This window comes from Pleuronectes platessa, chromosome 14, assembly GCF_947347685.1.
Source record: "Pleuronectes platessa chromosome 14, fPlePla1.1, whole genome shotgun sequence".
Classification (NCBI taxonomy): Eukaryota; Metazoa; Chordata; class Actinopteri; order Pleuronectiformes; family Pleuronectidae; genus Pleuronectes; species Pleuronectes platessa.
In genome coordinates this window covers 21,288,039-21,307,307 of record NC_070639.1, presented here as the reverse complement: position 1 = coordinate 21,307,307, position 19,269 = coordinate 21,288,039, and the positions used below count along the sequence as shown (strand labels likewise).

The 19,269-nt window shown below is 43.1% G+C and overlaps 1 protein-coding gene across 1 annotated transcript in view; it reads right to left on the bottom strand.

Annotated features, from left to right (window-relative positions):
• Nucleotides 1-19,269, bottom strand: part of dnah7 (dynein, axonemal, heavy chain 7) — a 64,329-nt gene that overhangs the window by 16,904 nt on the left and 28,156 nt on the right. Inside the window, exons 35-50 of the mRNA XM_053439195.1 lie at nt 17,348-17,569; nt 15,946-16,143; nt 13,715-13,870; nt 13,309-13,477; nt 12,794-12,920; nt 12,092-12,311; nt 11,162-11,788; nt 10,710-10,955; nt 10,187-10,416; nt 9,738-10,068; nt 9,291-9,637; nt 8,798-8,978; nt 7,314-7,499; nt 5,212-5,375; nt 3,528-3,682; nt 1,419-1,609 (exon numbers count right to left, since the gene is read on the bottom strand). Of these exons, the coding sequence (XP_053295170.1) occupies nt 1,419-1,609; nt 3,528-3,682; nt 5,212-5,375; nt 7,314-7,499; nt 8,798-8,978; nt 9,291-9,637; nt 9,738-10,068; nt 10,187-10,416; nt 10,710-10,955; nt 11,162-11,788; nt 12,092-12,311; nt 12,794-12,920; nt 13,309-13,477; nt 13,715-13,870; nt 15,946-16,143; nt 17,348-17,569 (3,750 nt within the window). The remainder of the gene's footprint in view (nt 1-1,418; nt 1,610-3,527; nt 3,683-5,211; nt 5,376-7,313; nt 7,500-8,797; nt 8,979-9,290; nt 9,638-9,737; nt 10,069-10,186; nt 10,417-10,709; nt 10,956-11,161; nt 11,789-12,091; nt 12,312-12,793; nt 12,921-13,308; nt 13,478-13,714; nt 13,871-15,945; nt 16,144-17,347; nt 17,570-19,269) is intronic.

Here is a 19,269-nt window from a genome sequence, read left to right as displayed (position 1 = left end):
TTAGAGCCCATATAAATCTCCCATTTGTCTTTTTTCACACATACACCCTCCTTCTTTGCTTTCTTTTGTCCCCCGAGCTCCATGAGCGCTGGCTTCCTTGATGCTTGCCTCTTACAAAAGACTTAAGCAAAAAGGGAAAAAAGGATTGAGCCAGATGTGAAAAATGAGTTGAATCTATATAATAGCCACCCATAAAGAGCAGATAGAAATCTGATCTTTGGAAATGCGTTCTAACCCCATGCCTCTCTGTAATGCAATTTCCTTTAATACTCCTTTTCTTGGAATACTTTCTTGGGAGACTCCACCGAGGAGGCGGCGTAAGTGAATAATGATTCACCGTGTTGCCGGGGTAGAAATGTGCTGTCATTTGAGCAGTGTGATGCAATAAGAAAGACCCAGCAAGTAGAGGTATCACTCATCTACTAGTGGAAAGAAAGAGAAGGTTTGTTATAGAAGAACTGACTTGTTTTTCATTGTCAGAAAACTATTTGCTGGGTTAAAATTTCAAATCAAGACAATACAAACCAAACCTTGAATAAACGTTAAACTCTCCGTCACCCTCAGGTTTGAGACGAGCAAATTCAGAGCTCCGCATGACATTCACACTTCGGTGAAGATGTAATGCTAGAAAATGTAGTTCTATCTTTAATCAATCACTTTGGAAAGAGCAACAAACTAGGTTGCTTGCTAGTGCCAGGTGTGATGAACAGCAACAATAATATTATCATGAAGGCAGAGGAGAGTAAATGTCTGTGCAGGTTCCTGTGAGAGTCGGCAGTTTATGACTCCCGTCCCTTCCACTGGCAGCATGCAGCTCTACTGGGGAAGACACATCCATCCTGAGCTGTGCTAGGACTGAAGGGCACCTGTTCCATCTGTGTGGATGGGGGGGGGGGGGGGGGGGGGGGCAGGCGGCACGGGCAACTGCAGCAGGCTCAGTACAACAATACAGACAACTGCTAAACGCAACCATGGCATTTGTTTGAGTGTTATGATTAAAGGTGTTAGCATCTATCTTGTGTGTGTGTGACTTTTGTAGGTTTGGACGGAGTTTGGTGACTTTATTTTTAGATCCCTTGAAAACGTGCATATTCTTTTGTGTCCTCACATTATGGCATGAATATAATAAAGTTAGACCATCGGGGCTTTGAGTTTGATATGCATGTTATTGCAGTACTGACAGGGTTGTTGCCCCATCCCTCTTGTCAAGATGAAGCAGGTCACATTGATGTCAGGCCTTTATACAGCGATGCACATACAGGAAGGAAACGTATTGACTAAATATTAAAAAACAATTGTTACTAGTATTAAAATACTATTTTCAATGTTAATAACAAAATATGTTTGTGTAGCGTGAAGCAAGTGAGATGCTCTATGATGCAGGAAATCTAGCAGTGCCTGAGGCAGTGTCTCTCTACCTTGACGGCAGTCTCAGGCAGGTAGTGGGGGTTGCGCAGCTTGGTGGTGATGTAGAAGCGAAAGTCAGGAGAATATTCAATGGTAGAATCTCCCAGGCGGATGCACATGGCACCACCCTGTTTAAAAGTCTGTCTCAGCAGCAGAGGCTCCAGGATAGGGTCCAGCTCCTCGCCCACGTTCTCCAGCAGCACTGAAACAAAACAAAGAAAACATGTTTCAATGGTTTTCTCTGACAAGTGGAGGCCGACTCATTTGCACTGAAACATTTACAAACAAATCTGGGAGATGCAAACTCAACCACAGTTGTCTACTGTTGACTTACTCTGCCTCAACAGCTGAACCGCCGCACAAGTTCTTAAGTTCTCTAAATATTTTGCAGCCAAACGAGGCCGAGCTGATACCATTACTCACAATATCCTAATTTTAGCTTTTCTGTCTTTTAGCTCTTCTGAAGTAAAGTCTAAGGGTCGTCATACTTTCAATATAGTGTATTCTTCTCACCCAGCATTAGGTTAGTTAATGTATTTATTCCGTATTTAATCCAGATCTTTTTCAGCAAATAGCACCAATACACTTTAAACACACTCACACACGTGTTTTTCAGGTCTCTCACTTTCTGTCATGTTCCTTCCTTCGGAGGAAACTTTGTGAATCTCGATTGAAAAGTGCTCTTTAAATGAAATAGTTGTTATTCATGTTATTCATATACCAGAGGTATATGAGAATCCTCCCCCAAACCACAAAGCTATTACTTCAGCCATAGACTTATATTCATTGTACTGAAGAATCTTAGGTTTTTGAGTGTGAGTATATACTGTGCAGCACATTACAGAGATATTAGAAGATTATAGAAGAATAAGCGACAACCCTATTCAGCTCCCTGTGGTTGTCATTGCTTGCAGCCTCCATGAAAACACATACACACATCAACGCCTTATTCTCATGACATCGTTATTAATGCAATTTCACATTAAGTATGATAATGTGGTTCTCGTGTTAAGTACACTGGTCCATCTATAACTAACATTATGCCTGAGTTAACTAAGAGGCAGTGACAGCTATGAAAGATAGTTTAAGCGAATCAGGGCATCTCCCCTCCAAATCGCTTTGGAGCATCGTTTTGGATCGGTGCATATTTTCAATACTGCTAATATTCCAGCAGATTAAACAGCACTTTATACTGCTTGATAAACACATGCCTAGCCTGAGGGATTTGGCTGGGAAACATTAGTTCAAATTGTGCTAAAAGAAAGAATACAGGTCTAATAATCTGGGTTATAGGCTGCAAATTCAAACTGCAAGTAACTATAAAACTGTGAAATAAACGAACAGGCTACGGAGAGGGAAACTAAACCCTCCGGGGACTATTTTGCACCCTCCAAGGACAAGCTACTCTCTGAACTGTTAGCCTTGCAGTCTGCCAGTAAGCAAAGACCCGACGGCTGGCTGAGTAGAGTCATTATTTAGATGTCTTTTTAATGGCTGTGGAGCTGTCTCTGTTTCTAACTCTAATTCCTGCCTTGCCCGTCCCTCTCCTACCTCCCACAAAACCCTATGAGAAGACAAATGTATTTTTTCCACTCTTGGTTGTCACAATGTGGGTTTTTTTCAAGAAATGGGGGGTGTGAATGGGGTAAATTCTGAAACCCGCTTATGGATCAAAAGGTTACATCCACGCGGTGGCACCGGGGACTGAAGTGCTGTTCCAGTTTATGAATAGAGAGAAATATGTTTTATAATAACAAGACACACAAACACACACACTGGAAAAAACAACATAAGGAGTAGTCATGCCTATACATGTCAATTTGACCGTGCCGCTGAGAAAAGGAAAAAGCATAGTTGATTGCTCCTGGGCTTTTGTATGATTCATATGAGTTTGACATACTAATAGTGCACGAGGCTCATTGGAACACCTCACTCAGAAATATTGCTTATATGAATGTTTCCACTGCAGAACAGAGAACAAAGGAGAAAAACACCCCGTGCAGAGCAATGATTAGACACTGTGGTGAAGAGAGACCCCAACTGGCCGTAATAGAAACTGCAACCGTGTGGATGTGGCACCGACACAGGAAGCATCCTGCCAGAGAAGTACTCGCACTCACCTGGTGTGCCAAACTGGATGCAGTTCTCCAGAGTGCGTACAAAGTCGGCATCAGTCAGTTTGATGATATGCAGGCAGTTGGCCTTCTCCATGTTTTTCACCCACTTCTTTGCCTGGCCCTGGGGATCGATCATCAGAGGCCACCGCCTGGCATTGCTGCACACACACCCACACACACACACACACACACAACAAACACACACACCAACACACACTTGTAAGCAATTCTGTGAATGTTAAGCGTAACACATCACCACAGTAGGGGGGACGTTGGAGGACAAGCACTGCGATGTGGAGAGCAGCTCAGGAGTGTATGTCTACTCTCAGCACATTTAGACAGCTCACAGTTGGAGAGCCCACCGGGGGCCATAGTATTGTGATTAAAAAGCAATGTTGCTGCTTCATTTACACAAACAAGCAGATGTCTTGGCATGTTTTCTTCCGCACATTTAAAGGTTGAATCAGACAATGTCACAAGGCCTCACAAGTTGCGTTACAAAGTTCTGTCAGTGAGTGTTTATCTGGACAGCTATATTAGGATAATAACCCGATTGAGGCAATAACCTGAATAGGACAATCCCATGTAAACCGCATTTTCTGATTACCCTAACATAAATAAGGTCATATTAAGACATGTGAGGTAATATGACCTTAGTTGCATCATGTAGATATGAACACAATTTACTCGCATTAACTAAAAAATCTAAATAAAAAGGATTTGTAGCTTTCGCAATATTTAAATGAAGATGCTAGCATATTTCAGGTTATGATTTTAAAACTGGCAAGATAACATCAGAATTATTGGTGTAGTGGACTTAATGTTGTGAGTCTTAATCGTGCTATGTCCTGTAATATGTAAAGGGGAATATGAATGGAAAATGCTAGCAGCACATGTAAATTTTGGTGTCCTTGTAAACTTAGTCAGTGTTTAATTTAAAATTTTAGCTGGGCTGATTGATATTGGGGACTCTCTTCATGGTGTCAGCTGACCAAAACACGCTAGAGCTGATACCATGGGCTCCAAGAGTGAGTGGAAAGTGAAGCTGCACAAAAATTATAAAGCAGCCATCCGTTTCAATAAAGAAAATTCATGCTCATAGATAGAAGAGGCCCTTTAGGTAAAAAAAAAAAAAAAAGGTTAAATCGCTTTGCCTCTATTTCAGAAGCATTTTGCAGGTGCACCACAAAACCCAAGGTGCTGCGATTGTGCAAAGTGCATTTGAACTATTTTTGTGCGCGTGCTCATCATTTTGTGATTTGAAGATGCTTTCCAATTCTTTTACAATTTAAGTAAATTTGTATGCACTGCTCTGTTCAGCCTTGTAGTGCAGGAATATTTACATTTTCTATCGAGACTGGCTGTCAGGAGATGTTCAATATTAAATGACTCAGATCATGAGCAGCAGAGAAGTTGCATTAACCCTCTGGAGTCGGCAATCACGCCTTCATAATAAAATCATGTGATGTGTCGTGCGTGTTCTGGATTTATGTTGATACACAATGTCAGAGTGTAACATTAATTGTCTTGTCATATATATGTTGTGCAGAAAGATGACATTGGCAAGGTTAACATTTTTAATGTGGTATATCAAGGCAATCTTAAAAGCATTCAAAAATAGCTGGGGGTTAATTTCTGAATCTATTAAAGAAACATTAAACACTATGTCAGCCATGACAACACTCACGAGATGATGATGCCGTTGTCGATGGAGAAGCTGTCTGACGGTAGTCCGGCGATGGTCCACGCACGAATCTTGACTGGATCGCCCAGCGAGCTCAGTAGAGACATGTTGGGGGAGCAGGGGATCTCGTTACTCTGACAAAGATTCATCCACTTGTTTGTCTGATCCTGTAGAGAAGCACATTTACGGCTTATGACTTCATCTTAACTTCACTACATTGGCAGCATCAAACAAATAAGAGCATGTGCCGATGAAAAGTTCAGCTGTTTACAAAAAAGTCGACATATCTATCTAATAATTAAAAAATTCCTGGTCTGTCTGTACGTTTCTTGCATATCTCGAGAACCATTAATTTGATCAGCTTCACTCTTGACATGTGTATTGATAAGAGTCTAATAAAGTGCATTGTCACATTTGGTGTGGTTTTGACGATATGTTCAATATCGATAAACTTTGCATTCAGAGGGCGCTGTAGCAGCAGCAGCTGGGATTCATCAATGTAAGTGATGTTGTCGATTACAACAACAGCTCATTGATCTTTGCCTGGACACCTCTGTCTGCAGCTGGATATATGACCTCCTGACAGGTAGGCCCCAGGTGGTGAGAATTGGCAGTCACATCTCCCTCCCAACCGATCCTCAACACAGGCGCACCTCAGGGCTGTGTGCTCAGCCCCCTCCTGTATTCCCTGTTCACCCACGAGCACAGCTCCAGCACCATCATTATGTTCACCGATGACGTTACCATCCTGGGACTAATCATACCCAACAATAGGGCGGCCGACAGAGAGAAGCTGATGTCACGGACGATCCGGAGGACGGGCAAACAACCTCTCTCTCAATGTCAGCAAAACGAAGGAGATGATTGTGGAGTACAGAAGACAGCAAGGAGGAGAGAACCGCCGCAAATCACTGCAGAGAGTGGTAGAGGCGGCACAACACTCAGACAGTCACCCAGTCATCCAGGACATTTACCACCAGTGGTGTCTGCGGTAGGCACACAACATCATCAAGCAGCACAGCCATCCAGCACGCAGACTGTTCCCTGATTACCATCTGGCAGACGCTGTTTCTACCATCAGTCCATCAGCTTCCTGAACTTGCAGTCGACTGATGACTAACAACCCTCTGCACATTGTTTTCCTGCTTATTTGGAAAATGTGAACTGATACATACACACACATTTGCAATAACTATTCACACATACGGTTAAAGTCCTTACTTCATTCGCAACGAATTTCAAACTGCACCTTTGAATGTATAGTGTTAGTTTTGTATACTTGTTTGTATTTATATTAAGCTTGCTTTTGTATTTTAATTTAACTATGACACTGCTGAGCTGCTACTCTTGTCCATCACCTTTTGTTGTACTGTTGACCCTGTGTTAACTGCATGTGAGTGTTCATGCCAACAAGTGTGTTCACTACAACGGCAACGACAACTAACTCTCCAGTTCAGGGCTCTGTGTACTGAGTCGAGCTTCAGGGTCCTGCAGCAGGTCTTCACTTGCAGCAGCTCGATCACTGGAGGTCACTTGTACAGTTTCAGAAAGAAAACTGCAACCAGCATTAGCACAGGCCAAGAAAACAGACAAATAACAAACGGGCAGGCTTAGGAGGGGCACTGCAGTAGCTGTTAAAATACTCTATATGTACACAACCAAACTTAAAGAGAGTAATTACAAAGGTATGAAAATAAGCAAACAACACACACACAAACACACACACAGTAGCATATAGTCATGTCCTTGGATGATAAAAATAACCAATTTACTCCCATCCTTTGTGTTTTCCAGCAGCACAATGTGAGGTGCATGTGACACAGAACAGAGTATTACCTTTAAACAGTCTGCCACTCACACAGAGCTGCTTCTCAGCACATTATAGGTTATCATCAATGATTCTTCCTGTGTGCACCAGAGTCACTGCATCATGACGTGGAGAAAATTATTAAAGAGGTGCTGAATTGTTTGACACAGTATTACTGTCAACGGTAGATGGCTACACCAATAATTAATTTTATAAACACTACAATTATTGTCAATATAGAGATATTGCGACGGCCGTACACTACCTGCATTCACACAGTATTTGTCCTTTGGCGTACCTGTCTGTAGCTGGAGGTGAAGGCTCCCAGGTAAGCCACTATGCCTGCTGAGATAAGGATATCCCCCGTCAGGTTATTGTAGAGCTCTCTGAGATTAAAGGCCATTTCACTCCAGCGCGTCTTCTCCCCACCAAGCCCTCCAATCAGCTGCTCCGCTCGCTCAAGCTTCTTCCTGCACAGATCCACCTGAGAGATACAATCAAAAGAGAATTACATTAATGTGTTTTTGCCCTGTGGTCAATTTTTTCCCAGGTCAAGGAACTGAACCAAGGTCGTGCTAGCTGCAGGAAATTTGCAGTCACACTTTAAACTCTGAAGAGTAGAACTGCTCTCCCACCAAATAAGGCTGTGTGAATAAGCCCTTTTACTTCAAGTCTTGAAAACCATTTAAATATTGAAGACAGCTGGCACCCCTAATAGAGGATGACCTCATTAATGTGTTATTATTCGAATAATTCTGCGTTTAAATCCTTCAGTTATGTTGTAAGGGGTGTATGTGGGGGGGGGGGGGGGGGTTATTGGGGATCATTGAGGGAGCATCTGCTTTTTCTATTTTTCAATCTGTTTGGAAATGAGACGCACCAAGTCCTCATTGCTCCTCTTTTGCCTGTTTGATACAGGTCAATGAACTGACAACAAACCAATGCTCTATCAGGATGAGAGCCAACATGGACCTTGTAAAAGAGTTTCTAATCAATTCAGTTTTCCAGAGTGGTTGCCAGTTTGTGTCTAGTGCTACCTGATTCATGTGAAAATGTGAATGTGTTACTGAATGCTCCTGGTCACAGAACATTTCAGATAATTAGAGTTTTGTGAGTATTAAAAAAGAAACATTTGCCAATTTTGGAAGTTTGTAAATTGAACACCTGAGTTTGTTATATCTTTGGAATCATATAACACTTTCTAGAAAATCCATTTCGGTAATCTGTACATTTCACAGTAGCTAAATGCCAAGTTGGATATATATGAATGGATATTGCATAGTACTTGTAAATTAAGCTACATGTAGATAGTTGGTTTTGAGCCAGCTTTACACTGCAGAGAATAAAGAGTAATTGATTCACATAGACAGCTTATTGAATAAACATTTCCATGGAGATGTGTTCATCACTGAAAGTAGAGGGGAAGTGTGTTTTACTGAAACAGCGAAAATAGATGAAAATACTTGACTAAAAACTGAGAACTGTATAACGCTTGGTTCAACTAAGTGAAAGGAAGAAGACAGAGATGTGTTGTGTAGACATAACTGCTGTGATTTGTTAAATGAATCAAACTCTGTATCTGGAGGGAAACAAGAAATCCTCACAATGTCCTCATTTCTCCTTTATCCGTTTAATACAGGTCCCAGTTTTGTTACCGTGGACCTCACCCTTGAGACCCGCAAAACACACACACACACACACACACACACACACACACACACACACACACACACACACACACACACACACACACACACACACACACACAAACACAGCACGAACCTGATTCTCCAGGTCAGCTTTCTTGTTTTTATTAGCGTTCAATGTTTCCTGAAGCTTCGCGAGCTTATCTTGGACTTCTTTGAGCGCAGCCTGTTTTTTGTGCAGGCTCTCCATGGCCACCTTCATTTTCCCCTCAGCCTGGGCCAGCTTCTCCTTCTTCGGAGCCACCACCTTGGCCACTCTGACGGAAACATGAGAAATTATTTTACAAAGTTTGTGTGAACCACAGAGGAAAAGAACATAGTGACAACATTTACAAATCACTTAAACCTTTTGTCTTCTATACACATTAAGTTTAAATTGATCTGAATCCAATTATTTATCTGGGGCAATGATATTTTCAGCTTAAACATAGACTGTAGCTTTCAGAAATTGCAGCGGCATTTAAACCAGAATAATAACGATGTGAACATTCCCCTTGATTAAGATTTTGAACTCGGATTTGACATGCTTCATGAATCATGAAACCCAGAAGGAGAAGAACGTTTCTTACTTGTCATACTTGTCCATGGCACAAACCCACTTACACATCCCTTCAGCTGCAGCGGATGCAGTTCGAATCTTCTCGGGTACAAAGTCTGAGTTGGTGATGTACTTGCTGCGGATGATGGCGATGAGATTTTGTGGGATGTTGTCCTTGTCGTACTCGTGGAGGCTCTGGAGAAATCTCATGTCCCCCAGGAGCTTTTTGGCCGGCCCCCAGAAGTCCTCCACCTTTTTACCAGAGCCTGAAGGGTCTGGCACACGATCTGGCTTGATGCCTTTGAGGATGCAGATTGCTTCCATCACCAGTTTGACAGCTGTGGGGGGGCTTTTCATGGACTTTATCACTGTGATATCCTGAAAAATAAAAAAAGAACCACATTATTTGCCACCTTGCACTACCGCCAACTGAAAGCACACTATCTTACATTAGAAACAAACAGGATTCTATTATAACCTGTGTGGTGAGAGTATTCAACGCAGCCAGAGCCGACTCCAGGATGGGCATGGCTACGGCCAGGTCGGCATCACAGTCATCCTTGATGGCCTTGGCAGCCATGGCTTGCTCGTTGGCCTCTGCCTCGTCCACCTTCACCACCTTCTCGGTCTCAGCCACCTCCACAGACTCGTGCTCAATCACCAACATCATCTCATCGACCTCTTTGCTTGCCACTAGTAGCTGTGGCTTCAGGGCCTCCAGCTCCACTTGCATGGTGGCCACCTCGTTTGCTGCTGACTCTAGTTTCTCCAGGCCCACCTCATAGCGATGTTTCAGCTTCATCACCTCCCTTGGCAACGCAAAGAAAGAGATAAGATTCAATCAACTCTTATTCGCCATGTTTCTTTATTCTTTGGGGTTCATGTCTGAAAACGGCTTTGCAGAACCTTCTAAATCTCAACCCTTACGCTCTTTTGGTTTTCAGCAGGGCTTTGAAGGTGGAAATGAGCTCCAAGTATGAGGTTGGTGTGACGTAATTGTGGCGCTGCAGCTCGGTCAAGAAGCGTGTTGACAGCTCAATAGTTGAGGTGTGAAAGCTCTTGCACATGTTAATGCAGCCTTCTCGCGACTCGTCTGTCATCTCAACATCCTCCAGGAAGCGACAGGCCACCGCCTGCAGGGCATCCTCGGGCCAGGTCTGACAAGGAGGGAAATATTCTTTACAGCCAATCATACAAACTGTGTATTTCATTCTCCGCTACAGTTCTTTCGGTTTGGGCGTCTGAGCTGTGATCAGTGAAACGTAATTGGAAGATCATTGTCACATATTCTTAGGATTAGGGTCTTACAGTTGTCAGGCTCTTCTGCTGTGATGAGGCACTAACAGTCAAGTATATGCCGGTATAACATCCCTCTCTTGATTAGCTATTCGGTGCATCTAGTTGGGAGACCAACGATGACAGGGAATTCATGCATCATACATACACCCACCTGGAACCAGTTAATGGTGCAGCAGTTAATGAGGGCAGGGAAGCGTCTCAGGCGGTTCCTAAAGGCGTCTCCGATGGGACTCATGGCCAACACCACATGCAGCTGAGTGCGACAGCGCTCGACGAACATGTTGAAAAGGGACAAGGGGCTGCCGTCCGTCTGCTTGTCCCGGTCACGCTGGCGGTCCAGCGTGCGCATTCGCTCGCAGATTTCCTGCTTCTCATCAACTGCAAACAGGTTAGGGACCTGGAGAGAACAAAACAAAACAAAACAGTAGTCATCATTCTATTATTGCATCCATACATTCATCCATCTTTCCAAAATGTTCTCTACCCATATTTACTTCTGTCTAAATGTTATTTACTTCAACTCATTCATTAATCTATCGATGAACATTAAAACGTCTTTTGATCCATCATAACTTTTCCTGTGTCCTCGCCCACCCACTTTACCTCACCCGTGTTGAGCAGGTTACCGATGTCCTCCAGGAATGACTCCATTTTGATTTGTGTGTCTGTGAAAAGAAACACGCCGTGGGCTTCACCCTGTGTGGACTTCCTCATTATCAGCTTCAGGTCGTTGTGCCATTCCGTGGTTCCGTAAGTCTTGGAGATCTCCACCTGGAAAAGCTCTGCCTCTGCCATGTAGGCAGCCAAGCGGGTGAGAGACTGGCGCCCGCTCCCACCAACGCCCACCAGCAGGGCGTGTCCACCTGGCTGCTTGAGGATGCGGGAGATGCGGCACACGTGTTCGATGGCAAAACGAAAGAGCACCAGATTCATCGGTGCCTTGCTGATGTTGTTGAATTCCTCCAGGTGGGACTCCACCACCTGTCGGAGCTGGTCGAGGTTCCGCACCTCACGGTAGTTGCGGTCCTCGCCCTTGAGGTCGTGAAAGTCACAAAACATGAGGCTGCGCAGGTCGTCCTCAGTCACCTCTCCGTCACTGTCCTGGTCCAGATGTTGGAAGAGGTGATGGAAGTTTTCCTTCATGTGACTCTGAGACACCACCTGTACATGGTGCACAAGCCAAGACCGATCTTTGTCGTGGACCAGTCGATCGTAGTAAACCCTCAGGACCTGAGGGTCAACAAAGTAAAGAAGTGAGTAGGAAACAATAAAGGAGAAAGACACAAAGAGAGAGATCAGAGCACAACGTGGGTGTTACAAATTTTTGACATGACAGATCATAAACCTCTATTGCCAAAGCAGTACAGCAGTACAGTTCAACATTATGAACATTGAAAGATGATACTATAATTAACTATAAAAATATGTCTCTATAGCTAGTAATTAATATAGTATTTTCTTAGCCGTTTAGGTTATTTAATGACGGTGGCTCTCAAGTACTGTCCCCTGTCTGTCTGTTGTGTACAACATTACCTCATGTACCCAGAGCCGTTTGATGACACAGGGCTCATCTGCAGTCTCTGGCCGGGACAGGCAGATGCCCTGGATGACCCGGGAGACGTCTCGCAGATTGAACAGGTAATGAGACTTCGTGGGAGTGGGTAGCAGGTTCTTGGTGGCTTCCTGGTACACGGACATGGTGCTGTGGACGAGCTGCGAGGTCAAAGCTGTAAAGGGCTCAGGGAAAGCAAACCTGTGAATAAAATGGTTGATTCAGCTTTTGGGGTGAATTAACTGAGTTAATACTTTCTTTGTCTTGTTTTATCTGTCTTATATTATGCTATAGCCTCGCTACATCGCTATTCTGGTGAGAATCGTCTGCCTTGTGTGGAAAAACAGGCTCCACGTTGGAATTCTACATGATGCACCACTGCAGCAAGGCTTCCACTGCATATTTATCTCTTAAAATAGCAGCTGGGGAAAATGGTTCAACTTTCATTCCCACTCCTGTCGCCAAACAGTAAAACTGTAACTTAAGAATCTTCCTGTGAGTGTGTGTGTGTGTAACTGACTGACAGTCGCACCTTAAATTGCCAGCTTTAGGTGCAGCAATTTCTAGAGTGATACCAGCTTTATATCAGTTAAAAGACTTAGAACGCTTAGATGCTAATCTGCTAGCAGAGAAGCTCAATAGATTATTAGTACTTAAAGGATTTGGTTATGAACTCAAAATACCGTATGTTGAAATGCCAGTCCATGATCCTGGAGAAGATCGTGTACATCGTCTTCTCATCGAAATCATTAATGGTAATCATGTTGAAGTGGCGCAGGTAACGAGGAGTGACAGGGCTCCGCCCTCCACCTAAAGAATAAGCAGAACAGAAAACATTTTAAAACGTATAACCCTGAATCTCTTTCTGTTTTACTTTAAAAAAGCTGAAAGCACAAGCCCCAACTGCGAGTACTGGAAGTATGTGAGGATCTCTCTCTTACGGCTGGTAGCTGACTCAGTGGACAGGGGTGCATTTAAGCGTACATGGGTGGTTGTATTGGGAGGGGAAGAGCAATTTGTAAGCACTTTAAGGCAGCGGGGACACAACACAGCAGGTAGTGACTGGTTTTTGACATCGTCTCGACTGCACTTTAGCAGCAAGTGGCCAGCTCCATTCTGTCCATCAATCTAAGGCTTTGAAACTGTACCACCGATGATGATGTTAGTAAAATGTAGGATTGCTAAAGCTGCTCCTTACCAGGTGGCCCCATAGCACATATGATCTGGATATCCACCAAGTTGATCATGGAGCAGTTCTTCGTGTCGTACCAGTTCCAATGGTCCAGCCACTGTCGCAGCAGCTCCACAGGTGGCTGGGCTCCGTAAACCTCCCTGGCTGGCATGTTCACTTCGTCCACAAACACCACCTGATCAGATGCAAACGGAATAAAATTCATATCACAAGGTGATACTTAAAACTACACTGATATCTGTTGAGATGCTAAGACTTTAAAAGCTTCAATTAAAAATAACACGATTAAGTGAATACACATCTTTACAAAGGCAACATTTCAGTGACTCGCTCATTTATATGAATGTTTACTGGAAAATAAACGAAGCATACCAACATATAACATCATATGAATGTAATGAGGAGGGTTTACCATTTTCTTTCCCAGTGGAGGGCCGAACACTCCCTTGCGCCGCTTATCCAGCTTGGACATAATTATGTTCTGGGTCTGAGCAGCTGTAGTCTGGGCTGAGAAGTTGATAAATAACGGGCTGTACACGTCCTTCTGCAGCTGATTCAATAGGAAGTCCTGGGTAATAGATATTTGAAATGTGAGCACAGGTTATCGTCAAATAAATTGTACAGAGTACAGTGCAGTATCGTATACTACCATTGATATTAACAATAAAATAATGCAAAATGGTGGCAGGATGCAAAAAATAAAAGATACTAACTAATAACCATGACACGTAGTAAATGAGTCCTGTACCTATGTCATAAAATGGGAGATATAAGATATAAGGAAAACTTAAAGCGACTTTAGAAGGTGTGCGAATGTCTGTGACTTAATTCACCAATTAAATGTAATCAAGGTACTAACACGGTTAATAACCGCCGGCTTAAGAGAAAAGAAAATGTTCATTACATCTGAAGGTACCTCACTCTATTCTCCAGACACCTTACGCAGGTTGAGTGCATAAAAAATGATGATTTCCAATTCGGTCCTGGCAAGTGGTTGTGATAAGCTTTAAAATCTAATTAAATGTGGCAATTAGTATGTATTTCATTAGATAAAAATTGGATCTCTGTTAATCCCTGAAAATGACTTTGAAATGTAGTAGGAAATGAGTTGCCCTCCGAGGACATGTTCCAAAGTGATGTTCTGTAGGTCAAAAGGGTAAAATCATTGAATTTTAGATTTTCCACGAGAGGCTTACAAAAGGGCCTTTTTTACTATAAGCTAAAGGGGGCTTTTATGAAAGGTCATTTTGATAAATGGGTCTTCTCCTTTTTGTTTGAACAGAGAACACAGAGCAGAGAACACAGAGGCCGGTGATTTAATCATAGTTGTATCTACTTTCATGGTACTTTTACTATGTACCCTGTATGTTCAGAGCACGCGGCCGAGCTTCTTCTGAGTTCATGTGAACAAGCATGCACACGGCGCTCACGCACATGCCTGGGAAATCGTGAGTAATGAGCTGTATAATTGAAGTGGGCTCTGCGATGTGAACGATCACAGGATGCAGCCGAGGTGCATCATCATCCTCTTCTTGTGTGAATTACAAACCAGAGGCACAGCTTGTGTCTGCCTCACTTCAGAGTATTCTGGCGGCGTGTGATGGAGAGTTGTGTACGTTTGTCTAACGGTGCTCGTGCCGGCACAGCGCCAGTCACATTCTTTATGGTCTGCGTGCCGGTGCTGCTTTATCACTCCCGCTAGATTTCCCCAATGAGATGATCTCTACGCTCCCCAGTGTCCCAGGTTTGAACACACTAATGGATGAACTAATGAAGGGAAGGGAAGGAAGGGGGATTAGTCCTTGATATAAATAGCCAAGGGGTCTGCTGAGAGACACCAGCTTCACACCTGGTGTCTGCTGAGAGACACCAGCTTCACACCTGGTGCCCGTAGCTGCATCGCTTCCATATGTGTGTGTTTTGGGCACTTATTCTAGTTTCCCAGAGACTGGGGCTGCACTGCTTGGAAATGAGTATCAACTCATCCTATGGAATGATCTTACTTGTAGCATTTAGATCTTTACACTTGAACCCTTCAAATTAATTGACGTAACTGTATCTCTTCATGATTGGACACTGCTCTGACGTTGCGGCATAAGCTTCTGGTCATGCTACGGAAAAATATAGTAGTATCATTTAAAATAGGGGCCAGTGCCGCTCATATATATATATCAAGTACTTAATGCTGCTTCCAGCTATTAAAAATAACCTTAACCTGTTGCATTAAATATATCTGAATGAGATATTAATATCAATTAAGAGACGGACCATTTGAACTCTGGTGGAAAACCACTGAAGTAGATTTCTTAAATTTGTGTGACTCACTATTTTTCCGTTTCTCTTTCTGTTTTTGTATTTTCTCTCTGGTTGTGGTTGTTTTGTTGTAACCAGGCCATATCAATGTGATACACTCATCTGGGACTGGATTTTGTTATTCTCAAGGACAATTATCTAGTAATCATTAAAAAAAAAGATGTATATGTAGCTATAAGCCTGTGGGTGCTGGGTATCATAATCCTTTCAATGGTTTCCTGCTATTCCACTGTTGGCGGTGCCGAGAAATAGACAGCAAAGTTCGGAAAGTAAAATTACTAATCTGGTAAATGTAGATGTAAACGAGGAACAGAACAATACACAACTCACAGTAATGTAGACGCTCTTGCCGGTGCCCGTGGGGCCGATGAAGATAGTGGGCCTCTGGTGGGTGACGAGGAGCTCCATGAGCGCCATGCAGCGCACCGTGTTCTCCGTGGGAACAATGATCTCGTTGAACTGCGCGGCTTTGCATATGGGGGGAGCAGTCTTCAGCTCATCCGTCCACAGCTCCCACCTCCCCGGGCCCTGAAGAGAACATCTGCTTATACTTCACATAGAACGGTCTAGTATCCTTGGTGGAGCTATGATTTTTTCTAAATCAGGGGCCATATAAAGGGCCACAATTTATACAGAGGCGCAGATCAAATGTCCAACATCCCTGCACGCTCCGTGATTCATTAAGATGCACATTCAAATGAAATTTCTTGTTTAGTGTTAACTCTACAGCTTTGAGCAAAGCCTCACATCATTGAATATATTTTGAATATCGTCAATTTTTTAAGTGCATTTAAAAAGATAGGAAATATTTTCTGAACACATTGTCATATAAATTGATTGCATCTGTTTAATAAAGTCTGAATATTTTTCTATAGGGGCTTTCTCTTTCTGTGGTATAAATGAATTTGGATCAATAGTTAAGAGACTCTCCGTAGCAGCAAGAGGAGGTCTCTAATCATACTGTGCTTCCACTCAACCAAAACATACCAGGAAGCCCATGGGGTCATAATATCTAGTATTTGACTGTAAATAAGAATATTTGCAAAGAAATGGATTTTCCATATATTGTCGGCCACAAAGCAACAAAGGTGTTTGTGCATTAAAGGTGTCAAACATGATTTTCAGAATTGATTCCAATCCATTGGTATGTTTCAGGTCCCAGGTCTTACTGGTAGACTAAAAAGAGCCCATCTTAAATACCCATTCCCATCCAGTACCTGGACCGTGTTTCTTTTCCTTTAGAGTGAAAACATTGCTTTGTTCATCATCCTCCGTGATAAAGATTGAATTTACTGGCAGCAAATTCAAGGCGGGTGGAGAAATGTGACGGAGACTGAAGCACGACACTTCATAAAGGTCAAACCCAGAAGGAACGCGTGCTTCATTCTTCAAATAAAATGCACCAGTGCTATGTCACTCTGTCCAGTCCACAAGTGCCTGATGTAGACGGGTGCTCTCCTCTGTGCTTATTGTCAGTTATTGAGACAAATATAGTTTTAAATAATGAATAATATAAGCATCTATAGTCTCCGTCGTGCGGGAGAGATATTTTGTTTTGGTCCAGTTTTAAAGATGGAAAATATAAAAACACAACTAAACCCACCTCCCCCACACACACATTTTTCCATAAGCAGCTCATTAAGACGGAACTCATACATTTCAAAGTGCTTCTTGAGACCACACTCATGCAGCAAAGCGCTCGCGGCTGCACAGTGATCCGTGACAGACCAACCTCTTTAATGAAGCGATATTGGTAGACCGTCCCCTCGGTGGGCAGGGGAACCGTCAGCTGTTTACGTGGGGCCTCCACAGGGGCCAGAATGCCGTGGCAGGCCTGGGTGTCCTTACTCAGAGGACCGCTCAGTAGCTCCCTCGCCACTGCGTCGAACTTGAGCCGGCCCGAGTCGTCACAGCTAGCGCCCACGGACCACACCAGGCAGAAGACACAGATGCCCTGTGTGAGAAGGACAGAGGTTTTAATGGTTTTCTTAGTGTCAATTGCTGCAAGGGGAGCCATTGTGAAAAAGCGATTTCATCTTTTATCTTCTTCACTTCATCAGTGACACTTTAAGTAGCATTATAAGAATATGTAAATTCTCTGTATCTATAGAGCTTTTCTAGTCTTGATGACCATTCAAAGTGCTTTTACAGCGATTTGGGATGGAAATCAAATGGGATCAAACTGTCGATCTCCTCTTCCTCCTGAGCTTCAACCATTTCAGGTGTATGTTTTGTTTTTTAAACCTTGATTCGAAAATCCCGAGTTTACATCTCATTTTCCCCTCTTTGTGTGGGTTTGCTGTGGGAACTCCACTCCACAGTCCAGAGGTTTTAAGTCGAGCATAGGTTTGAATGTGAGTGTGAATGGTCGTTTCTCTCTTTATGTCAGCTCTGGGAAACACTTGGGACTTATTCAGGGAATAACCCACCTCCAATGTCAGCTGGGATTGGCTCGAAGGGGTAAGCGTTATAGCCATTACATTAAATTACATGACATTTAGCTGACGCTTTCATCCAAAGCGACTTCCAATTAGTGCATTTAACATCTATGAAGAGCCATCCGGGGTTCAGCATCTTGCCCGAGGATACTTTGGCTGGGGGCGGGATTCGAGACACCGACCTCCTGGTTGGAGGATGACTACTGATCCACAGCCGCCCTCATATTATCATATTTTAACTAAATGAGGAACAACTCACAAAATGAAAACATACATTTTTAAGATGGGCTTTGTACAGTGAGAGAAAAGTATTAAAACAGACACCAGCTCACTGTAACGAAAGCCAAACTTGATAAATCCCTGTGCACAGATGGGGTTTGCAATTAACGAATCGTTTAAAATGTACAGCAACCATGTAAACATCTCTGCCAGTGTACAGATTATGTTATGAGACAAAAAAAAGCAGAATCCACAGAGAAGAGATGTCTTTGTTGGAGAAAACAGCAGGAATAGTGTAGGAATTGGAAATGAGGCTTAGCAGCCTCATGATAGCTCCTGCTGTTAAGGGCTGATTAATTCAACACTTTGATAATGACTGGCTGGGAAACATGGGAGAGGAGGTTGAAAGGCATTCATCAGTGCAGTGTGCCATGGGGGGATAATAGCAGTGCTTTCAAAAGACATGATTCAGAGGCAAAAAAAAGAAAAAATCAATTGGAACTCATGCGGGGTGCAGAAGAAAGGGCTCATCTGCTAAAACTTTTCTGCTCCTTGTGGGTCTGCGTGGAAGCAAATCTGATGAGGACAGTATATTTAAAGGGGGAAGACGGGCTGTGTGGTGAATACTGTATATTCAATGTTCTTTGGTAAATTAGAACAATTAGAACAACAATCTATAACTTTGCTTTAGTTTAAATTTATATTAGGTCTTTGCTCAATTAGGGAACTTATATTTTGAAACAATAAAATGTGTACCCGAAACTAATAAAGATAAAACTAATTGAACATACAGAGCTGCCTTCTTTCAGTGACTAGCTCCTGCTTTCTTATGCTGTTCAGTCTAGCGAACCAATAATTGTTCCTATCAAGTGCAGTTTCTCCCTGTGTGCAAGTCCTGTGTGTCACATCCCTCACACACTGCCAGGGGCACTTTGGGGTTCGGTGTCTTCAGCACGTGGAATGGGATCAAACTGTCGACCTTCTCGTTGAAATTGAC